Consider the following 18,599-nt stretch of genomic DNA (forward strand, 5'->3'; position numbering starts at 1 on the left):
AACTTCACCTTTTAGACTGTTGGAATGTGAATTCCACATTTTAGACTACATTACGTAGTAGCTGCATAATAGCAGCAAATGTTTTGATATATGGGGAAAAGTATTTAGGGGATTTTCTTACTTCTCTTAAAATATTAGTTCCTTTGGGATTATCTCATAGTGAAAGTTCTCAAAACTATACTTTTGATTCTAACTTTTTCACACTCCCCGTACCAGGTAGCATTTTCTAGCTTCTGCAAGGTGAGCAGCTCTAAAACAGTGACAAGTAGTGTTGTTGTAGGAGTATAAATAGAAAAAAAAAAAGCCATTTCCAGGTCTCCCTATTTGTTTTGTTGATATTATTTGGGCTTGTATAAAAACAATTTCTTTCCTGCACTTATATCTTACTTGGCTGCTATGCAATTAAGAATTTTCACAATCATTTTGTTTTCCCAATTTGTAGCAGTCTTACAGCTTCCAGAAGAGGAGCATAATCCTCACCCATTAGAAAAAAACAATGTTTTAGTGGTCAATAGTGTTGATTAAATTGTTAGACAATCACTTAGATTAAGTAGTAATTATTCTGTCTGAAGTGTTCAGTTGCAAAATTGAAAAGGTTAACGTGTTTCTTTCATTCTGCTTTCCTGCAGTTGCTAGAAACAGTAACACGAAATTTTGCACCATGAATGATATGACATGGTCGTCGTCGGTTATTATTTGACTTATATTGTCTTTTGACAGTGTGTGTTCCTCAGTCAAAACTTAAGTATTTTCTTCATCTAAAGTCATTTTGAAATTTGGATATGTTTGCATAAGAGAAATAATTAGGGGACAACTGTGTGTCACAATGCTGTGAGGTGATACAAGTCACTGTTTAACACTTTGGTTGTGGTTTAGTTTTTTGTTGTTGTTGTTTTTAATTTTAATTATATTTTGGGAATCCCTGAGCTCGTATTAGTAGTCTTACGGGTTGGTTTGTGGGATTCTGTAGTTGTCAGACCTATGACTGTAATTTCTAATTAAAAATTGACCTTTAAATCACTGGGGTAATTGAACAGCATAACTCTATACACAATAAAAGCGTGTTCAGGGTGGGACATGTTGCCTTGCAGTGTTTTGAGGGCAGACATTCTAATGGGTTTTACTGGACCAGCATCTGGTAACTATTCCATAATATACACTTAGACTGTTTTATTCATGACAGGATCTGTGTGGCCCTGGCCCAGGTATATAGTAACTTTCATTCCATTTGTGGAGGTTAATAAGGGAACAGAAACTGATGTAATTTATTTTGATACTTCTGTAGTTTGCATTCATATGCTTTCTGCTGGGTGGAACACCGTGATTTAGGTTGTTTACTGCTGACACACACGTCTTCATAATGTAATTCCTGCTCTTTTTCCTTCTTTCGTTTTTGTTATCTGGCAGAGTAGTCAAAGTATTATGTGGAAGTACTACTTCCGTATGAAAGGAATTAAAAAAAAACAACATGCTTTAATTACATTACCTTTGTAATATGATCAGTAAAATAACCCTGGCTATTGAGGTTGTGGGATTTTTTTAAAGACACATACAGTATATTCTAGACTTAACTCCTTATTTATCTATTATAATTAGGTTTGATTTCTTCAAAAGTGTTTTCTTACAATCTTACCTTTTACCCTAATACGCTAAATTTAAGGTATTAAGCTTTTTGCCCAAGTTGGGTAAAATGATTTTGCAGGCAAATCAGGTGTTAACTGTTGTTCAGATATCATTTCTCAAATTTTCACAACATGATTGTGGAAATTGTGCATGTCCAATTTGATACAATTAGATAAGACTAGTGTGTTCTTAGCAGTTAGAAAAATAGTTTTCACATCTTAAATTGTATGTTTAGGTAACTTTAAATGGAGGTCCTTTTACTGATGTTTTTTTTCTTTTCCTGGTCCTTGGCAGTTCTCTCATTCCTTCTGCTTTAGCCTAATTGTTCTGTATTTATGGAATGATTTGGATTTAACCATCTTGATTGCATCACAGGTTGATGCAGAAGGATCACTGTTAGATTCTGACTATTACATCTTGGCACTAATAAAATCTGTTTGACATGTCAGACCACAGTTTTTTTGTGCTGAATATTTGATTACCTTTTTTCTCTTTTGATCTCTGAAGGAGATTCTAGGTGTTCTGCTTTTGTTCTAACAGGTTTATGTTTACTGATTGTTGTCTTTCATCCTGAAGACTAGAACATAGCCAGTTAGTGCATTGAACATAGCTGCTTATGCGGAGTCAGCACATTCTAATCCTTAAAGATCTTTGTAACATCTAGAACACTTCAACAACGATATGCAGGCACACTTAATAGAAAGCAGAAATCTCTATAGTCTTCTGTGGTGGTCTCCCAGTCATGAGCATTGACATTTTTTAGCATGAAGTAGAGAGTAGCAGTTTGAAATGGCATCTGCTCCTTTCTCCCTCTATTGTGTGGTGGATTGAGGGCCATTCTGAGGTGAATGCCTGAAGGACAAGAAGTGACTTAACTTGCTGAAGGACACTTAAGGCAAGGTTGACAATCCCCTAAGTAGTGACATACTAAATAACTGGCTGGCTCAAGATAGCAGTGGTTAGCAGAGTGAGCAGGACTACTGCTAGTTACTTCTCCAGAGCATGCTCTGAGACAATTTTCTCATGCCCTTATGTTCAGGGAGAGAGCACTTACAAAAGGTGCTTTCAGTTTGAATGTGAATAAAATCTCCTAAGTTATTTTTTGGCATTTTACATGAACAGTTTGGGTTTATCAACATGAAGACAGATGTGTTTTCTTCTGGAGAGCAAAGAGTATATCCAAGTAGACAGTTCAGGGTACCAGTTGTTACTTTCATCATGCAACTTAGTGATTGCTCTGTAATATCTTCAAGAGTATATCAGCTGGTGATCACCATCAAGCTGTCAGCTTGCTGGCTGACAAGCAACTGGAATAGAAAAGACACAAAAGCAAGCTCTGCAGTCTGTACAGTTGAGACCTTTAAGAATGTTGAGACCTTTAACAATGTCTTTTATAAACATCTCACCTGCTGACTGCAATTAACTGGTACACCTTTGAAATGAGATCTTAACCACATCAGTTTAGTGGCTATTGGAAAAAAGTGTTGATGCATAGGAGATACTCCTCGTACTAGTGAGGAGGGACCTCCTTCACCTCCTTAGTCAGAGGAATCTTTTTAGATCTGTGCTCTTCAGGGCAAATACAGCTCTTTTCAGTCTGTTTATGTCTACAAGAAGTGATTAGATGATATAGTAGGTAGATCATCAAACTCTGTAAGCTGAAGTGCACAAAAGGACAGTAACACAGTCAAGATTTAAAATGCAGTGTAACTGTGGGCCAGCAAAAATTTAAAGGTCATTTCAGTCGTATAATGAGGGATGTTATTTTCAGGACCTCAACGTCTGTGGTATGGTAAGACCAGTGACTGTACCATATACTTTATGCCCCCTACCCTCCTGATAGCTGCTTCTTGTGCTTTCAAATCTAACTGCAATGAAATCTTTTTTGGTCTTGCATTTAGAGGAAGGTCGCGTGTTCCTGTTAGTAATTCTTTTTGCAATAAATTTTTATCAGCTTTCACCATCTCCTCCAAAACTCAAGCAGGTCTCTTTATATTAATCCTTGCTTTACCATCTCTGTCTTTCTTAAGGGAATAATATTGCTTTACTTCTGGATTTATTTGAAATGATTCTACATAAACATTATAACCAGGGAAGAAAACTTTAAATATTTCATTACCTGAGATTGTAGGTTTCTAGACTCACTAATATCTGGGAGTGAAATGAAACTTAACCATTCAAGAAATATGTTCTGTTGCATAAGGGAAACTTTTGGAAGCCATCTTTTTTTCAAACAACTTCTGGGTAGCAGCTTTCATAGACTTAATGGAAAGACTATATGTTCCATAAAACAAAGTAAGAAAAATAACAGAAGTACAAAAAAAGTATAAGGAGTTCTAGTTTGTTTGGCAAAATTAGTGTGTTTTATAACTATTAATGTGAATAGTTATATGACATCCTTCTTGGCCTATGCATGTAATGTTTTTGCCGTGATTCCACTTGCAGAAATACTTTTCATTGTGATCCCTCTGTGCATTATCTACAGAGTATTCAATTATTGATGGATACTTATTTTTGATGACATGAATTTTAACCATTTTTTGTCAAAGTAAGATCTAAAAATCTGAAATGATCAGGTATTATTTCAGTTCTGCTTTTGATAAGTGATCTTTTATTGTAGTGTTTACCTTTTGCTATTTTATAAAATGAAGGCTCTGTTTAGTTTGTATTTTTTAAGTGGCACATCAACTTGGAGTGTAATAAATTGCTTCCTAAAGCTTACTTGATCAATAATGCATATGTTAGAAAGTTATTTAAGTATTAATATGCTCTTTTAAATGTAGTAAGTATTTACACTGTAGTGAGCGTAAAAGAAAAATATGCTCCATAGCATTTTTTTTGAGGGGTCAGTGTAGGTGTGCTGTCTTCATTTTTGTTTAAAATGTTCTGCAGTATAACTGCCAGCAATACCTGCAAGGGCTTCCTTATTGATTAAAATCTGGTTATGTCTTATATCATTGTGGATTGTTTTCTTTAAAAAGAGTCTATCACTGAAATTTCGCATAATGGTTGAAGACTTTTTTTAGTAAGAAAGCTGAAAGTTGAAAGCAGAAATGAACTTAATTAAAAAGTTTTTTTTAATTAAAACATACTATTGCTAGCCGGGACCTACATCATGAATTTAATGCACATAATTCAGTATGTTTTATTTCTTGTGGCATGCTTATATAGTAGATGTGGTATACATCTGCAGTTTCATATAGTGGTGGAAGCATGCTTGGCCTTGTATTTAATAAACATTTTATATAACTTGAACACCATTCAAAAGCAGGGAAAGTTAATTGTTTGTTGCACCCCCATTATGATTTATCTGTACTTTTTCCCTCATTTGTAAGCTTATTTTTTATTTGCACTGTGTTTCAATGTTAAATTGTTTAGTACAGTTAAAGTTCTGTAATACTATTAGCAAATGTTTGATTCATATGTATTTTGTTTAGTAATTATGTTCTTTTTGATGTTTGGCTTCTCACAAGGGATGTAAGATTGAGATTTTTTCTCTCCTACAGGAAATTATAAAATAGATCTGCAGAACACAAAGCAGTTATTCTTTGATTTGGTGAATTCAAACTGTTTGCATGCAGTTTTAGATCTAATGCATTTATTTCTCTTGATTTCCAAAAGATCAATTTTATTAATATACAAAGGAACAAAAAGCGTTGTATTTATTTGAATGAGGTCCCATTAGTAGTTGTTCTTGTTTACTTAGTTTAATAGATTTTTAGACTTCAGTCAAGTCAAGCGGTAGCAATCAAATGAATTTTTGCTGCTGACGTTAATTTACAGGAGTCAACAGGACAAAACTTCACGACATGATAGCAGATCTTGGCGATGATGAGATACCCCACATCCCTTCAGGAATCATTAATCAATCTAGGTCACCCTCTTCTAGAATGACTGATCATGAAGGTGCAAGAGCAGAGGAAGGTACAAAAAATTCAGCTACTTATTATATTACAGGAGATTTCTTCTAGAAAGCACACACTGTAACATATGTCCCCTCTATAAAGCTTAACGGAGTTGCAGATTGCCACATCATTATTATTTGCAGTTCTTCCCAAATGGTTTTATGAGACTACAGCTTGAATCCCAGTGGCTTATCGTAACTGACCTTTCTTATAAGTATTTTCAAACAACTTTATGTACAGCTGTGTGTTCTGAACCTATTCAGTATTAAATCCATGTTTGCAGACCCAATGTTAGCAAAACCTTGTACAAATAGGGTGTTATTGATTGGTTGGGGGAAAAGGTGAGTATTAAAACTTGATACACAGTTTGCATTTTAAAGTGAAGTTTAAAAGTGGTTATTTAAGCTTTGAGACTAACTTGTCTCTTTTTCTGCAAGGTTAATGTTTGTTTACTATTTTTAAATTCTCTTGTCGTATTTTACATAGCATCTTTGTATACTTAGGATATTTGTATACTTTTGGGATTACCTTAAGCAATGGAAGCTAGTGGCAAATGATAACCTAAATAGCCCAAAATCTTGTTACTCAGCTTTTTGCCATTTTCAGTTTTAAGGTTTTAGTTTTAAAGCAATAGATTTCATTGTAGTAACTTCAAGATGAGAATAATGTGGTGTAAATTATCTGTCTTCTACTGAAAAAAAAATAAATCACAATAGTCCACCAAATGCAAATTTGGCTCTTTTAGGATTATCTTTGACCCATAGACCGTGGTATGGTATCAGCTATCCTAAAAGTCAAAACAATTTGCATTTTACTGATGCTGCTTATTGGTTCTTCTGTTCTTCCATAATCCCTGCTGTCATCCCACCCACTCCACCTCAAATTCCTGTCCCCAGACAAGCAGAAAAATTGAATTTTTTCAGGGAGATTTTCTAGTGCTCTTCCGAACTATTAAGTGTCTTTCAGCCTTCTTTTTACTGCCTTTTTTATCTTTGTTTACATTGACAGTTTAAAGATGCACCAGTATCAAATTCACCTGTAGAGTGCAATTGGTGGAGAAAGGAAAAAAACAAACAAAAACTACTACTGGTGAAGTTTCACCTTGCTGATACATATGTGCATGTATCTTGCAGTATCATTATAATTGTGGTGTGATAGATACTGGGGAGATACCAGGCTTCTCAGTGCCATGTGCTTTAATGTGATGCTTTGTACTAGGCATTTTAAGTAAGAATACTCTGGCTGTATGAAGGTATTACGGGCATGTTGACCCTACAGTTACAGATCCCTCAGTCCATAGGCCATACACGTTGTGCAGAGGAACGCATTAAGGGCAAGCTATGTAACCCTCATCTATTTAAGAGGCTTTATATCTCCAGTCATATGTTACACAACATTCTCTCTGAAGAAGTAGGTAGTAAATTTGAACATGGTAGCACAAACGCCATACGATACTTCAAATAAAGATCATCTAAACTATTTTCAAGTAAAGTGTGCCTTCAGGATTGTATTTCCATGCTACTTAATATGCTCATATATTTTCAGTTTATCAGTTCAGTTTGTCGAGCTTTATTCATTAAGAGCAGTAACAGGAGTATCTTAATTATTGTATGTATTACGTATGGTTTCTGCATACCTTTCAAAGTGGAATAGTGGAATGTAAATTTTACTGTTTGGTCAGAAATTCTATCCTCAATGCTATGTGGCTCTTTAAGTCTGTCTTTTTATACCAGATGGTGCAAAATTACAAGCAAGCAAACTTAGCGTAGTCTTTGTATTCTTTCTAGGTCTTTTTTTTTTTTAACAAGGGCAAAGTAGTTCATTATCGTAAGGTGCTGATATTGCTCAGTTTTTTATTCTGCTATGTTTTAAAAGTTAAGGTTTTTTTGCAGACAGCTTTACGCATCAATCATATGTCCTCTGGGGCACACTAGCCTAATGAACATTACCAAGCTGTAATGTTCTTATGACTGTACATAACGTTTATGCTACACTCTACTTAAAAGTGTTCCAGTTCTGTTATGTATTGAGTGGTTGGTAACTTTATTTTCATGTATAGAATGAAGTGTTTAAGCTCACTTGTTTCTTTTTTTCCTGGTGAGGGTTAGGGGGCCAGGGAAGAAGGCATGATTCTATTAGAACTATGGTTCTAATTGGCTGGGAATATCTTTTACGTTTCTAAAAGTTAATTTATGTTTTTATTTTTTTACTCAAGTGCCTGGTTAAATATGGTGAGAAAATTGTTTTGCTATAATTAAATTTTATATTTTCAGCTGTAAAAAATTGGTGTTTTCATATTGCCATATTGCAAGATCTTCAGAGAAACAGAATGAACTGCAGCATGTTTCTTCATCCAATGTGTTGTATAGCAAATTACTGTTTTCATGGGTTCTTGTTCTTTTTGATCATACATAGACTGTGGGATTGTTTTCTGTCAAAGAAAAAAACCAACAGTAGTAACAGCTAATTGCTTGGGTACTTACTGCAACTTTCTCTGTAGTAGGTGTTAACTTTCTGGAAAACGAGATCAGATGTCCAGGTCCTATAGTAGACAGCAACGTCATGTGTACATAGATACTTGATTAAAGCAGTTTAATTCTGTACAAATATTACTGGTTGAATTTGACTTAATTGTATACGATGTCTAACTTCAGGATAAGAAGGACAAGCAAATACTGAATCATTGCATCATTGCATCTTTTCACTTAGTACAAGTTTCTTTTTATGCAAAACTTATCATTTTTATTTGGTATTTATTGGTTGCAAACTCAGTTAAACATACGTATGATATTAGGATAGAAAAATATTCTGATTTTTACTAAAAAGCATTTGATAAGTAATTTATCATTTGTATATATTTATCGATGTATCATTTTTGGTATGCCCAGGTGTGAATCTTTATTTTTGATAGCTATAACTTCATGCATCTTCTGTTGTATTACTTCTCTGCTGTATACTTAAAAAAAAAAAAAAAAGGAAAACCCACAACTTGAAATACTTTTAACATTTTAATAATGTCTTATTTAAAATGTCTTATTTAAAAAATGTCTTATTTAAAATATTTTTGTAAATGAGTTAAACTATGTATTATAAACGTTGGCAGCTTTAATGTTGAGAAACAGATTTCTGAATTTTGGATAGCATTAATTTTGAAGCCTTAAATAAAGGGATGTTCACCTCTGATACAAATGAAGTTTGACAGATTTATGCATAGACTCTTACTGTGGTATTGTTTTTCTGTGGTAGTGCTTCACTTTTAGTATAAAGCATAATTTCATGCAGGTTGATCTGCTAAGCACAGACAGCATTAATGTGACAAAGTATTAATATGTCAGATTTAGGAGTTGATTTAAACCCTGTGGTCCTGTCCTAAAGATCAAATAAGACTCGAAAAGACTCACAGCATCACAACAGGGATGGGAAGTGTCCTCAGGTGTCAAGTGAGTGTACTGTTTCCTTTTCCCAGTGATCAGCAGCTCTGTTACTATAAAGACTTGGGAGATTTGGCTTGTAAATGTATAGTTGTACTTAGGAGTCTGGGACCTTGTCAGGATAGTGGAGGTGAGTCGGTTTTGGAAATTCCAGATTAAGTATTGGGATCCCTTTTTTCCTTCCACTTTCTTTTCTGTCAGAAAAGAACCAGGAATATTGTAGTGTCTTAAGTAATTGAGGAGGAATATTATTCATTTGAGGATTTTGTGGTTTAAGTTAACCCAAACAATGTTTATGATGTTATTTTTTTTCTTGCTTCATATAAAAATATTGCATCTCCCTGTCAGCTCAGACGCTTCTAGTAAAACAACAATCTTTAAAAATTCTGAGCTCGTCTAGTAAGCATGGATGACTGAACAACAATGACAAAAAAAGAATCCATAATAAAACACTAGGTGGAACCAAGGAAAATAATTTGGAGTTTTCTAGGAATATGGCTTCTTTTAAAATGTGTGTGGCTTGGAATAGACTGTCAAATGGAGCTTTCTAGTAAAATACTAACAAAAATTAAAAGCTTATATAAGGGCATGGTAAGCTATTTGGGATGTGAATTTAATGTATTCTGAGTCAAGACCTTTGCGTGGGTTGTGAATCTTTTAAAGAGACAATTGTACACAGAATACTGTTTGCTCTTTTTATGCAATTGTACACTTTGTGTTGTGCTAATAAGGTTGTGTTTTTAATAGTGTAGTAGTGTTTCCAAGTATTAGAGTCTGTTTTACTCTTGAAGTGCTGTTTTTGGCTATACTAAAGTTTATCTATTGATCTGACTGTGCTGGCTCCTGTTTGCACACCTCTGATTGCCTTAGCAATGGTATCAGGCACCTGTAATTTAGTCACTTTTCTTCAGCTGCTGTGGTTATCGTTCACATAGTGGCAGTGTAGTATAATAAAGATGTACTTTCAAAAAAGGAATATATTGATTATTAGTCCTCTTGTTTGGAACTTTCTGTAATGGAAAAAAAAAGGTTACGGACATTTTTCAGCTCTGGAAGCTTTATTTTCTGTGAGCTTCAGGATTTTTCTGAGAGGATTAAATCTGAGGAGTGTCATTACAGTGAGACTATAACTCTGTATTCTAAATCAGTGAAATCTAAAAGTCAAGGAGAATTAACTTTTGAAGGTGTCAGATAAGATTTAGCATTTTTTATAGATGTTTGCACTTAACTGAAGTTCATACTTTGCTGAAGTTTGTCTAAAGTGCTCTACCTTTCGAATGTCCCAATTTTTGTGCAAAAAGGAATATTGATAACTAAAAGCAGCTTTTAATAATATGCTGGAGTATAACAGTGTTTAAGCATTTAGTAATATTCCTCACCAGTAAGTTGGTATTTGTTAGTATTGTAGAAGCTGTAATAAAGGATTGTTGAAGATTGTAACGAATATGGGTGAATGTTTAAAATTTTATTATTCAGATGTGAGTTCAGAAGGAATGGTTATACATAACTAGTATTTATTCCATTCTAAATGGTAATTAACAGAAACGTTAAATATTAATTTGGGGAAAGCACAGCTAACGAAGGTAAATACCAGTTGAGTGTATTTTAAACATCTAGAATCCAAATCCCTGTTAAGAAAGAGGGAATTCATGAATAACAGATGTTTCCTTTTTTTTAATCTGACAGCTGAAAGTAGAAGAGATTTTGCAGGAGGCTTTTAACTTCTGAGATAAAAGTATTAGTCATGCAAGTAGAGATGTCTGACTAGTATAAAACACAGAGACTTATTTGCAGATGGGTAGAAAGGCAACGTGGTATAGTGAATGAAGTATAATGTGGAGACCTGGGACATAATTTTGATCTTGCAAAGTGATGTCAGTCAAGTCACTTCATTCTTGTGACCTTTTTACATATAAAAATTTGTCTGTGTAAAGTAAGTTGAAATCAAATGTCAGAAATGATTAAGAATTGTTTTTAATGTGTGTTTGCACATGTGTGCGTGTTGTCATGCTCTGTTTTATTTGGTATGTAGTATGTAGTGCATACAAGTTCAGTTCTAAACTCTGCTTTGCCTATAAGCGATGAATAATGCAGTTTTTTATTGAAAATTAAATTATTGCATTGAGACTTAAAGAAACTGTTTTGTTCTTTGTAGCTGAGCCAATAACGTTTCCATCTGGAGGAGGCAAGTCATTTATTATGGGTTCTGATGATGTTTTGTTAAGTGTACTGGGCCTTGGAGACCTTGCAGACTTGACAGTAACAAATGATGCAGACTATAGTTATGATGTAAGTGCAATTTTATTTAAAATTCTTTATACAGTTTAATGTAATCTATGATAGTTGCTCCGTACCCCCACCCTGAATATTAAGAGATGCGGAGAACAGAGCTTTTAGTAGCAAAAACTTTTGTGGGAGGAGGAGGGAGCACCTTGTGAATGTGCTAAGTAATTTGGGAAATCCAAGTTAAGTAAGATGACTTGTTTATTTTCTTCTTATTTTATTCATTTTTTTTTCCACTGGGGGGATGTGTTATGACATAAAATGACTTCTTAACATGAATTTCTTTTAAAGAAATGGCAGTGATACACTGTAATGGAGTGTTGAGAAGACATGGCATAAAACACAAATATTGATGTTAACGTCTTTGCTCCCCTCTTCGTGTTTATATACAGTTAACAGCATAGAATATACATTGTTATATATTTCGGATATAAACTTTTATGGAATATTTTTATTATTATCTTAAGAGTTCTGAGATTCTTTTCACCATATTAATTAAGCTACTGCCAGTAGTGTTTTCTTGAATTAATATTGTTTTCATTGGCTGGTAAATTTGCCTGATTAGGGAAATGTTCAGGTAAGTCTTACATAATGTACTGCAAAGTTTCTTGTGTTTTTTTTTGGTTTTGTTGAGGTACCTCACTTTTTTTCTATAACTTTTCAAGTTAGATGCAGCGTGTTTGTATTGGAAAACACTATTAGGGTTTTTATTAAAATCTTAGAACCTGCAACATGAAGAAATAAATTGTTTATAGCTTTTTACAGGGTCTGAAAATACTTAAACTACACAGCTTTTACTTAATCATAGTTGTACTTCTGTATTTGTAATGGGTAGAAATATTAGTACTTCGTTACAGCAATTAATACCTACATTTCTCCCTTATTGTAGGGTGTTGCATAGTTATATTTCCTCAATCACAAATGAAAACATTAATTATCTATCCTTCTGTTATTGAACTGTATAAAAATGAATGAAAGTACTTTTAAATACTTGCAGTATTTCCATACTTTTATATATTGTCTTGTTCCCAGTAAAGGTTAATCTTCAGTTTGTCTGTTTCATTTCAATGACACAACACTTCTGAGAAATAAGGTAACTTAAAATCAAAGATCATTTTCAGCTCTTTGCATCTTATTCTTCTCAGGATTTTGCTTTCTATATAACAAAACCTCCATATGTAAAATGCTGTAGACAGGCATGAGGATCATGTGCAATGTGTAGAAAATAATACTTTTAAAAAAAAATTCAATAAAATCTATGAATAAGTGGATATGGAAGTAAAGGTTTTTTGATAACTTTATTGTTGAACATGCTTTAAGGGTGCTTAAATTTGAAACGTCCAGAACTGGTGGTAAAATAGTACCCTAACCTGCAGGTTTCTGACCTGTACTGAATTCCACTGGGGATTATGAAATGGAGTAGTTTGGGTTTTTTACATAGTGTTTTATTTACTACTTTGGTTAATTTCTAAATTATCCTTCATTGAACGCTAACTTGCTTGGGAGAGAATATAAAGCAGTTTAGAATTTCAGATGAAACTACTGAACTTCTTAGTTTCTGTTGGTGGTTTCTCTTTGGTGTTGTTCCCATTTTACTGATGGGTATGTCAGAGTAGTTGGATTTTCAAAAGTTTTTCATCAAAACCTTTTCATTAGAGGTTCTTGATTTACAGCTTGGTTTGGGAGGTGTATGAGGCGATCATCTAATTCATGATTATCCGGCTGATATGGGGCACAAAAGATAGGAATAAGTTTTTCCCCTTCAAATTAGGTCACTCACCAAATAGGAATGAGAAGTGATTGGCTGTAACTTTAATTCATTTTCTCTGCTTCCTCTACAGTGCTCTTGGGGACTTTCACAAGAGTATCTGAAAAATACGTGGTGATTTCTGACTTCCTCCTATGTCAGAAAAGATAAACTTGCAGTATCAAATAACACAGATGGAAAAGTTTTATTAATACTTTTATTTAAGAATAAGGCAATCTTTGTCCTGCTGTGGATCTAACGAGAATGAAATTCAGATGATATTAGTTCCCCATCACAATGTTTTTTCAGGTTAAAAATTCCTTCATAGTCCCTAATTTCTGAAGTAGCTTCCACGTAACTATGTATGTGCAATTCAGTAAGACCATTTCTTAGCCTGTACTTGTAATACAGTACTTGAAGAACATTAGTATCTTGCCTCTGTAACCCTAGCTGAAGCCACCTGTTTTTCCAGTAAGTCTTCAGATGAGCAGCTGATGTTAAGCTAAGTTAATGTTTAAGTTAAAACCAAAAAAAACACCGCACATTTCAGTAATTTCACTTGCATTTTGCTTGCAGTAGTTCCATACTCCTCAAATAACTCAGGTGTGAACTATTATAGTGGAAAAAAAACAACAAACAAAACACACACAAAAGACAACCTTCCCACCCTCCCAAAAACCACAGCAGGCCTCCACTAGCTTCTGTATATCACTCCTTGATGAGGGTCATATTTTGAAAAGGAGAGAATATGTGGGCAGGATGGGGATTAAATTTTAAATATTTAGAATTTTAACTGTAGCTGAATATTTTTCTGTATGGGAATATATTAGTGCACAAATTGTCCACAAGACTAGTCATTTAAGGTGTAGATACTGTAATAGAGTACAGTCATCTATAGTCATGTATTTCAATACGTAGTTTATAGTATTTATTTTAGTGCATGAAGCTGTTTGTACCCTGAGGAAGCGATGTTGTTATTAAATCAAATATTCCAATTAAATCATATAATCTTGATTCTATAGCTGCACAGGATGGTGGTAGTTTTTGGTTGCACATCCAAAAGTCCTCATTTGTCAGAGCATGTAAATTTGGAAATCTCCTAAGCTGCAACATATTAAAGAAAAAATAACATTAAAAGATTAAAAGACACTGACTACAGTTACTAAGTATTATTTTCTTATTTTTGTTATTGCTGTAGGTGAGTAGTTAATTGTGACAGTCAGAGAAGGATGCAAGTCTCCTTACTGTGCCATAAGGATTCTGTTGACTGTGGGGAAGAGCTTCCCTCCCTATGCCTTTTTTTTTTTTCCCAAGTTTGTTTCCCTGGTGGTTTGTAAAGCAGAATGAGGAGTTTGCCTTGTATTCCCATACAGACAAACAAAACAAAGGCAAAAACAATTCCTATTAGACTAGGTTGGGCGAGTATCATGAAGGAGGCATTTCCAATTCTATTTGTTCCTCTGATCTGTTTAGTGTTTTCTTTTTCTGTATGGTAAGGTTGATATGTGTTGTTGTTATTTTCTCTTGTACTCTAAGTTTCAGGAGATTGTGGTTAAGTGTTGTTGTTGTTGTTTTTAGTGTTTTGTGTCTCCTGGGCTAGACATAATTCTTGTGTGTGTTTGTGGGGTGGTTGGGATGATGAGGTTGTTTCTGGTAGACCCTACTATTCCAAGCATTTGCTCTGTGGCCACTTATTGATCCAGGAACTAGGATCAAGCTGACCCCTCTTGGTCCTGTCCGCTGAAGTTTAGGAAAAAAGGGAGAAGGAGCTCTTAAAGCTGAATGGTGCTCTAGTCCATCTTCTCTTGATTTTCTTTAATTTCTGACATTTACAGTAGGACATAAGACTTTATGGGGCAGTGTTCCCATGCCTTTCTGTTCAGAGAGGCTTTTGATTTGCAATACCTTATAACATTGATACAGTATCACATATTACTGTTCTATTTTGCCCTGCCCTATTGTGTAGATCACATTTATTCTTTGTAATCAGCAAATATCTTTTCCAAGTTCCTTGATTGTGTTTTCGTGAGGTACACTTTTTTTTTTTTTGAAATAGACTGTGTTTTTTTTCTTAGAGGTTACAAGGATCTCTGTTTTAAAGATGTGTTAGTTGTTCTCTTGGTTGCAGTAAGGATTTCAAGGTTCATTGGACGTGTGGACAATGGGAATTAAACCAAAATCATCTGTTTATATGTGTAACTAGATTTCTCGGAAGGTGTACATGGTATTTTCTAAAACAAGCACGATATTGAAATCTGTTTTAAAAACTTAAAGGCTTTAAAGCCATATTTAATATAGGAAGTTCTGAAAATTTGGTACCTTGCATTTTAGCAGGTTGCTCTGCACGTCTGAGAACGAAGTTACCGTTGCAATAGCAGTTTTAAGAACAGCAACAAAAGACTTGAATTTTCCTTGTTAAATAAGGACACGTGTACTCGGTCCTGCTTTTATTGAATGGCTGTTCATCACAACTGTAAGAAAAATGAATGTGTTATGAGTGCAAATCTTCAAAGAATTGAGGTCTATTATTTAATCTGGGTTATAGTATGATAAAATTAACCATTACACATTACAAATGTTTGGCTTTAAATTTCTGAAAGCCTCAGTTTGCTACAAGTGCATGAGTTAGCCAGATAGATGAATGCATTTCTTTAATGAGGATTAAGAATACTAAGGAACTCTGTTTCCTAGAAATATATATATTTTTCTCTTTCTCATCCACTTTAGCCTTAGGTGAGTAAATAAGCTGTTTTGACTGAAAACTATTAAGTTTAATACAGAGCACCAGAATCCCACGCTGTTCCCTGAAATAAAAAAATGATTCTTTGTATGAAGGTTGTACGTAATATGCAGTATAGTTCTAAATAACTTAAATTTCAATTGAAGATATCGTGATATTCAGTATGCTGGGGAGGAGGAAGATTAAAAACAAAATACTTTTATTATGAAATGTATTTGTTACATGGTGATTAAAAAAAAGCATCCAGGTTGCACATCTAGTAAAACATTTGTTTCTTGATCTGAATTTGGCATGGTTTGCATTTATTTATATATATATGTATATGTGTATAAATAAGTATATGTATATAGGAAAAGCAAATGTCTCTGCATATCTGTAACTCAGAACAGTAATTGTATTGTCTGAGTCTATTTATTCTGATTGGATATAATCAGATTTTGTTTGAGTAGTGAAAATTTGGTTCAGGCTGGAGATTTGGTCCAAGAATAGTTATTATTGTATGTTACGTTATGATCTGATACTTACTTTCAGTCCTGCCAGATATAAGGAAGGTACTGAGATTTTATTACATATGAGAGATTTTAATATCATCTTAGTGTTACTAAGAGACTCTGGCCTACAATTGAAAACTGCATTTAAAATATACATGGTGAATAGATAGTGTGTAATGCAGAGTATAGAATTAGTTTCCATTCATTCTTCATTTGCTAGTTTTGGTTATCTAACTAAAGTCAGTTCTCTAAGCTCCCTTTATAATTACTTAAGAGGAAGAGGAGTGTATTTATTTCTCCTTGAATGGAGGTTTAGGATAAGTGCAATGTAGTTTTTTATGCATCTTCTCTACTCTCTGGTTAATATAAATTATACTCAGAGCTCTAAATTACTTTTTCTTACCAGAAAACCTCTTCCGGTGACTGTAACTTTACAAGGTACTGAGGATTAATACTAAGAAGTTATAATTTGTGTTTTTAGCCTAATTGTTTTTAGGTGAAGAATATAAATTTTATGTTCACAACATATAAACATGAAATTTGTATGTATTGTTTCACATAGTTAACTAAATTATTGCCTCACAAATTTATTTCAAGCTTTCAAACATATTAAGGATTTTCAAATAATATTTTTATATAATTTTATGTTTAAAATGATAACATGTTTATTGAGATTTGAATTAACTATTTATCTGTACATGTCTTATTCAGTATGTAGAATTATTCAAGAGTTATGTTTGGTTCTCAGTCAAGCTGTTCATCTGAGGAAGATCACTCACTGGGGGCCTGAAGCTTATTTTTATTGTTTTTAAGTGATAAATGAGCTTTTGACAGTTGTAATCTCTTCCTTGAGTACAGAGAACATTATAAGCAATGAAGCCAATACCTTTCTTCGGGGAAGAAGAATTAAGGTATCATTGCACAAAAGGATTACCACCAGATTTTGAAAGTGAAAGCTGCTTATTTGTGTATTCAGCATTATACTCTTTTCCATCGTGGAACAAAAGCTATTACAGTGGGGGAAAAAAATGCAGACTACTTTGCATGCCAGGGATGGACATGTATATGCATATTAGGTAGATCAATAGATAAATGCATGTTTAAGGTTGAATATGTATTAACTGAATCAAAAATAGCATATTTTTTCTAAAGTACAAGTAAAAAAATTTTTAAACTCACATAAAATTACTCCTTTTCATTTTTAAGCTGCCAGCTAATAAAGATGCCTTCCGAAAGACATGGAACCCTAAGTATACGCTACGCAGTCATTTTGATGGAGTGCGGGCATTAGCTTTTCATCCTGTAGAGCCTGTGCTGGTTACAGCCTCTGAGGACCATACTCTAAAACTTTGGAATTTGCAGAAAACAGTTCCTGCCAAAAAGCAAGTATATGGGTTTTTATAAAGCATCAGTTGTGTTTTAAAAGCCTTTGAAATTGATTAAACTCTTAAACATTTTCAAAGTTTTTCAGTAGAGATTTCGTTTAGTATAATTACTTTTCTTCTTCTTTCAGGAGTGCCTCTTTAGATGTAGAACCCATCTACACATTTAGGGCCCACATGTAAGTGTTCGACAGAATTACTGTTTGATAAATACGTTGTCATCATCCCCTGGATTCATAATACTTTTCACCTTAAAGGCTACAAATGTATTATATTTTTACATCAGATAGACAAAATTATGCTCTTTAAAACCAGGCAAATACTGAGCCCATCTCATGACTTGCAGGGTCTGTGGTAAAGCAAAAAGGGCAGGAAGTAGCAAATGTAGTTAGTTGCAAGGGGAAGAAGACATTGTAGAAGAAGACAATGAAATCGCCTGAGTAATGCATATGTCTTGGACTGTATTTTTTTAATATGTAAAGAAGATAGATAAAGTAGACTTCCATAGTCTAACATAGTAGTCTTCAGATATAGGTCTGAGAAATGAAAAGTACACTTGCAATCATCAGGAAAAAAAAATGGACTAAACGTGGAGTTCAGCTTTGTTCCTCACTCTTTTGAGTATGTTGGTGGATCTAGTCAATAAACTATTTTCACCACCTTCAAATATGTAATTCTAGCTTGCTCATCTGCACTTAAACAACCGATAGACTTTGTAGCCATCTAATTTGGGGGTGTTGTTTTGCAAGACAGTTAAACCTTGACTTAGTGGTGTGTTCAGAGTTGCCGCTTCCTTTGAGCTACAGGTTATGCTTGTCTAGTATCACAGCAAACAGATTCAAGAAGTTAAACCAGCAGAAGCCTAATCTTGACCAAAAAGTACTCCTAGGATTATCTTTATGAACCAGTTTACTGGAGCGTAGGTTTCTGTCTGAGAAAGTTAATGGTTTTGGTGGCAGGGGGCTGGAACCACCTCTGTCAGCACAAATAGTTATTA

General features: G+C 34.0%; 1 protein-coding gene across 6 annotated transcripts in view; it reads left to right on the forward strand.

Moving 5' to 3' along the window:
• Positions 1 to 18,599, forward strand: part of STRN3 (striatin 3) — a 61,806-nt gene that overhangs the window by 35,751 nt on the left and 7,456 nt on the right. For 3 of the 6 annotated variants that reach the window (XM_080592752.1, XM_080592753.1, XM_080592754.1), the window contains 4 exons: positions 5,407 to 5,547; positions 11,115 to 11,248; positions 17,427 to 17,602; positions 17,734 to 17,781. In XM_080592752.1, the coding sequence (XP_080448878.1) occupies positions 5,407 to 5,547; positions 11,115 to 11,248; positions 17,427 to 17,602; positions 17,734 to 17,781 (499 nt within the window). The remainder of the gene's footprint in view (positions 1 to 5,406; positions 5,548 to 11,114; positions 11,249 to 17,426; positions 17,603 to 17,733; positions 17,782 to 18,599) is intronic. The other 3 variants (XM_080592756.1, XM_080592755.1, XM_080592757.1) reach the window with 1 other exon arrangement.

The sequence above is a fragment of the Anser brachyrhynchus genome (genome assembly GCF_964034855.1).
Source record: "Anser brachyrhynchus genome assembly, chromosome: 5".
Classification (NCBI taxonomy): domain Eukaryota; kingdom Metazoa; phylum Chordata; class Aves; order Anseriformes; family Anatidae; genus Anser; species Anser brachyrhynchus.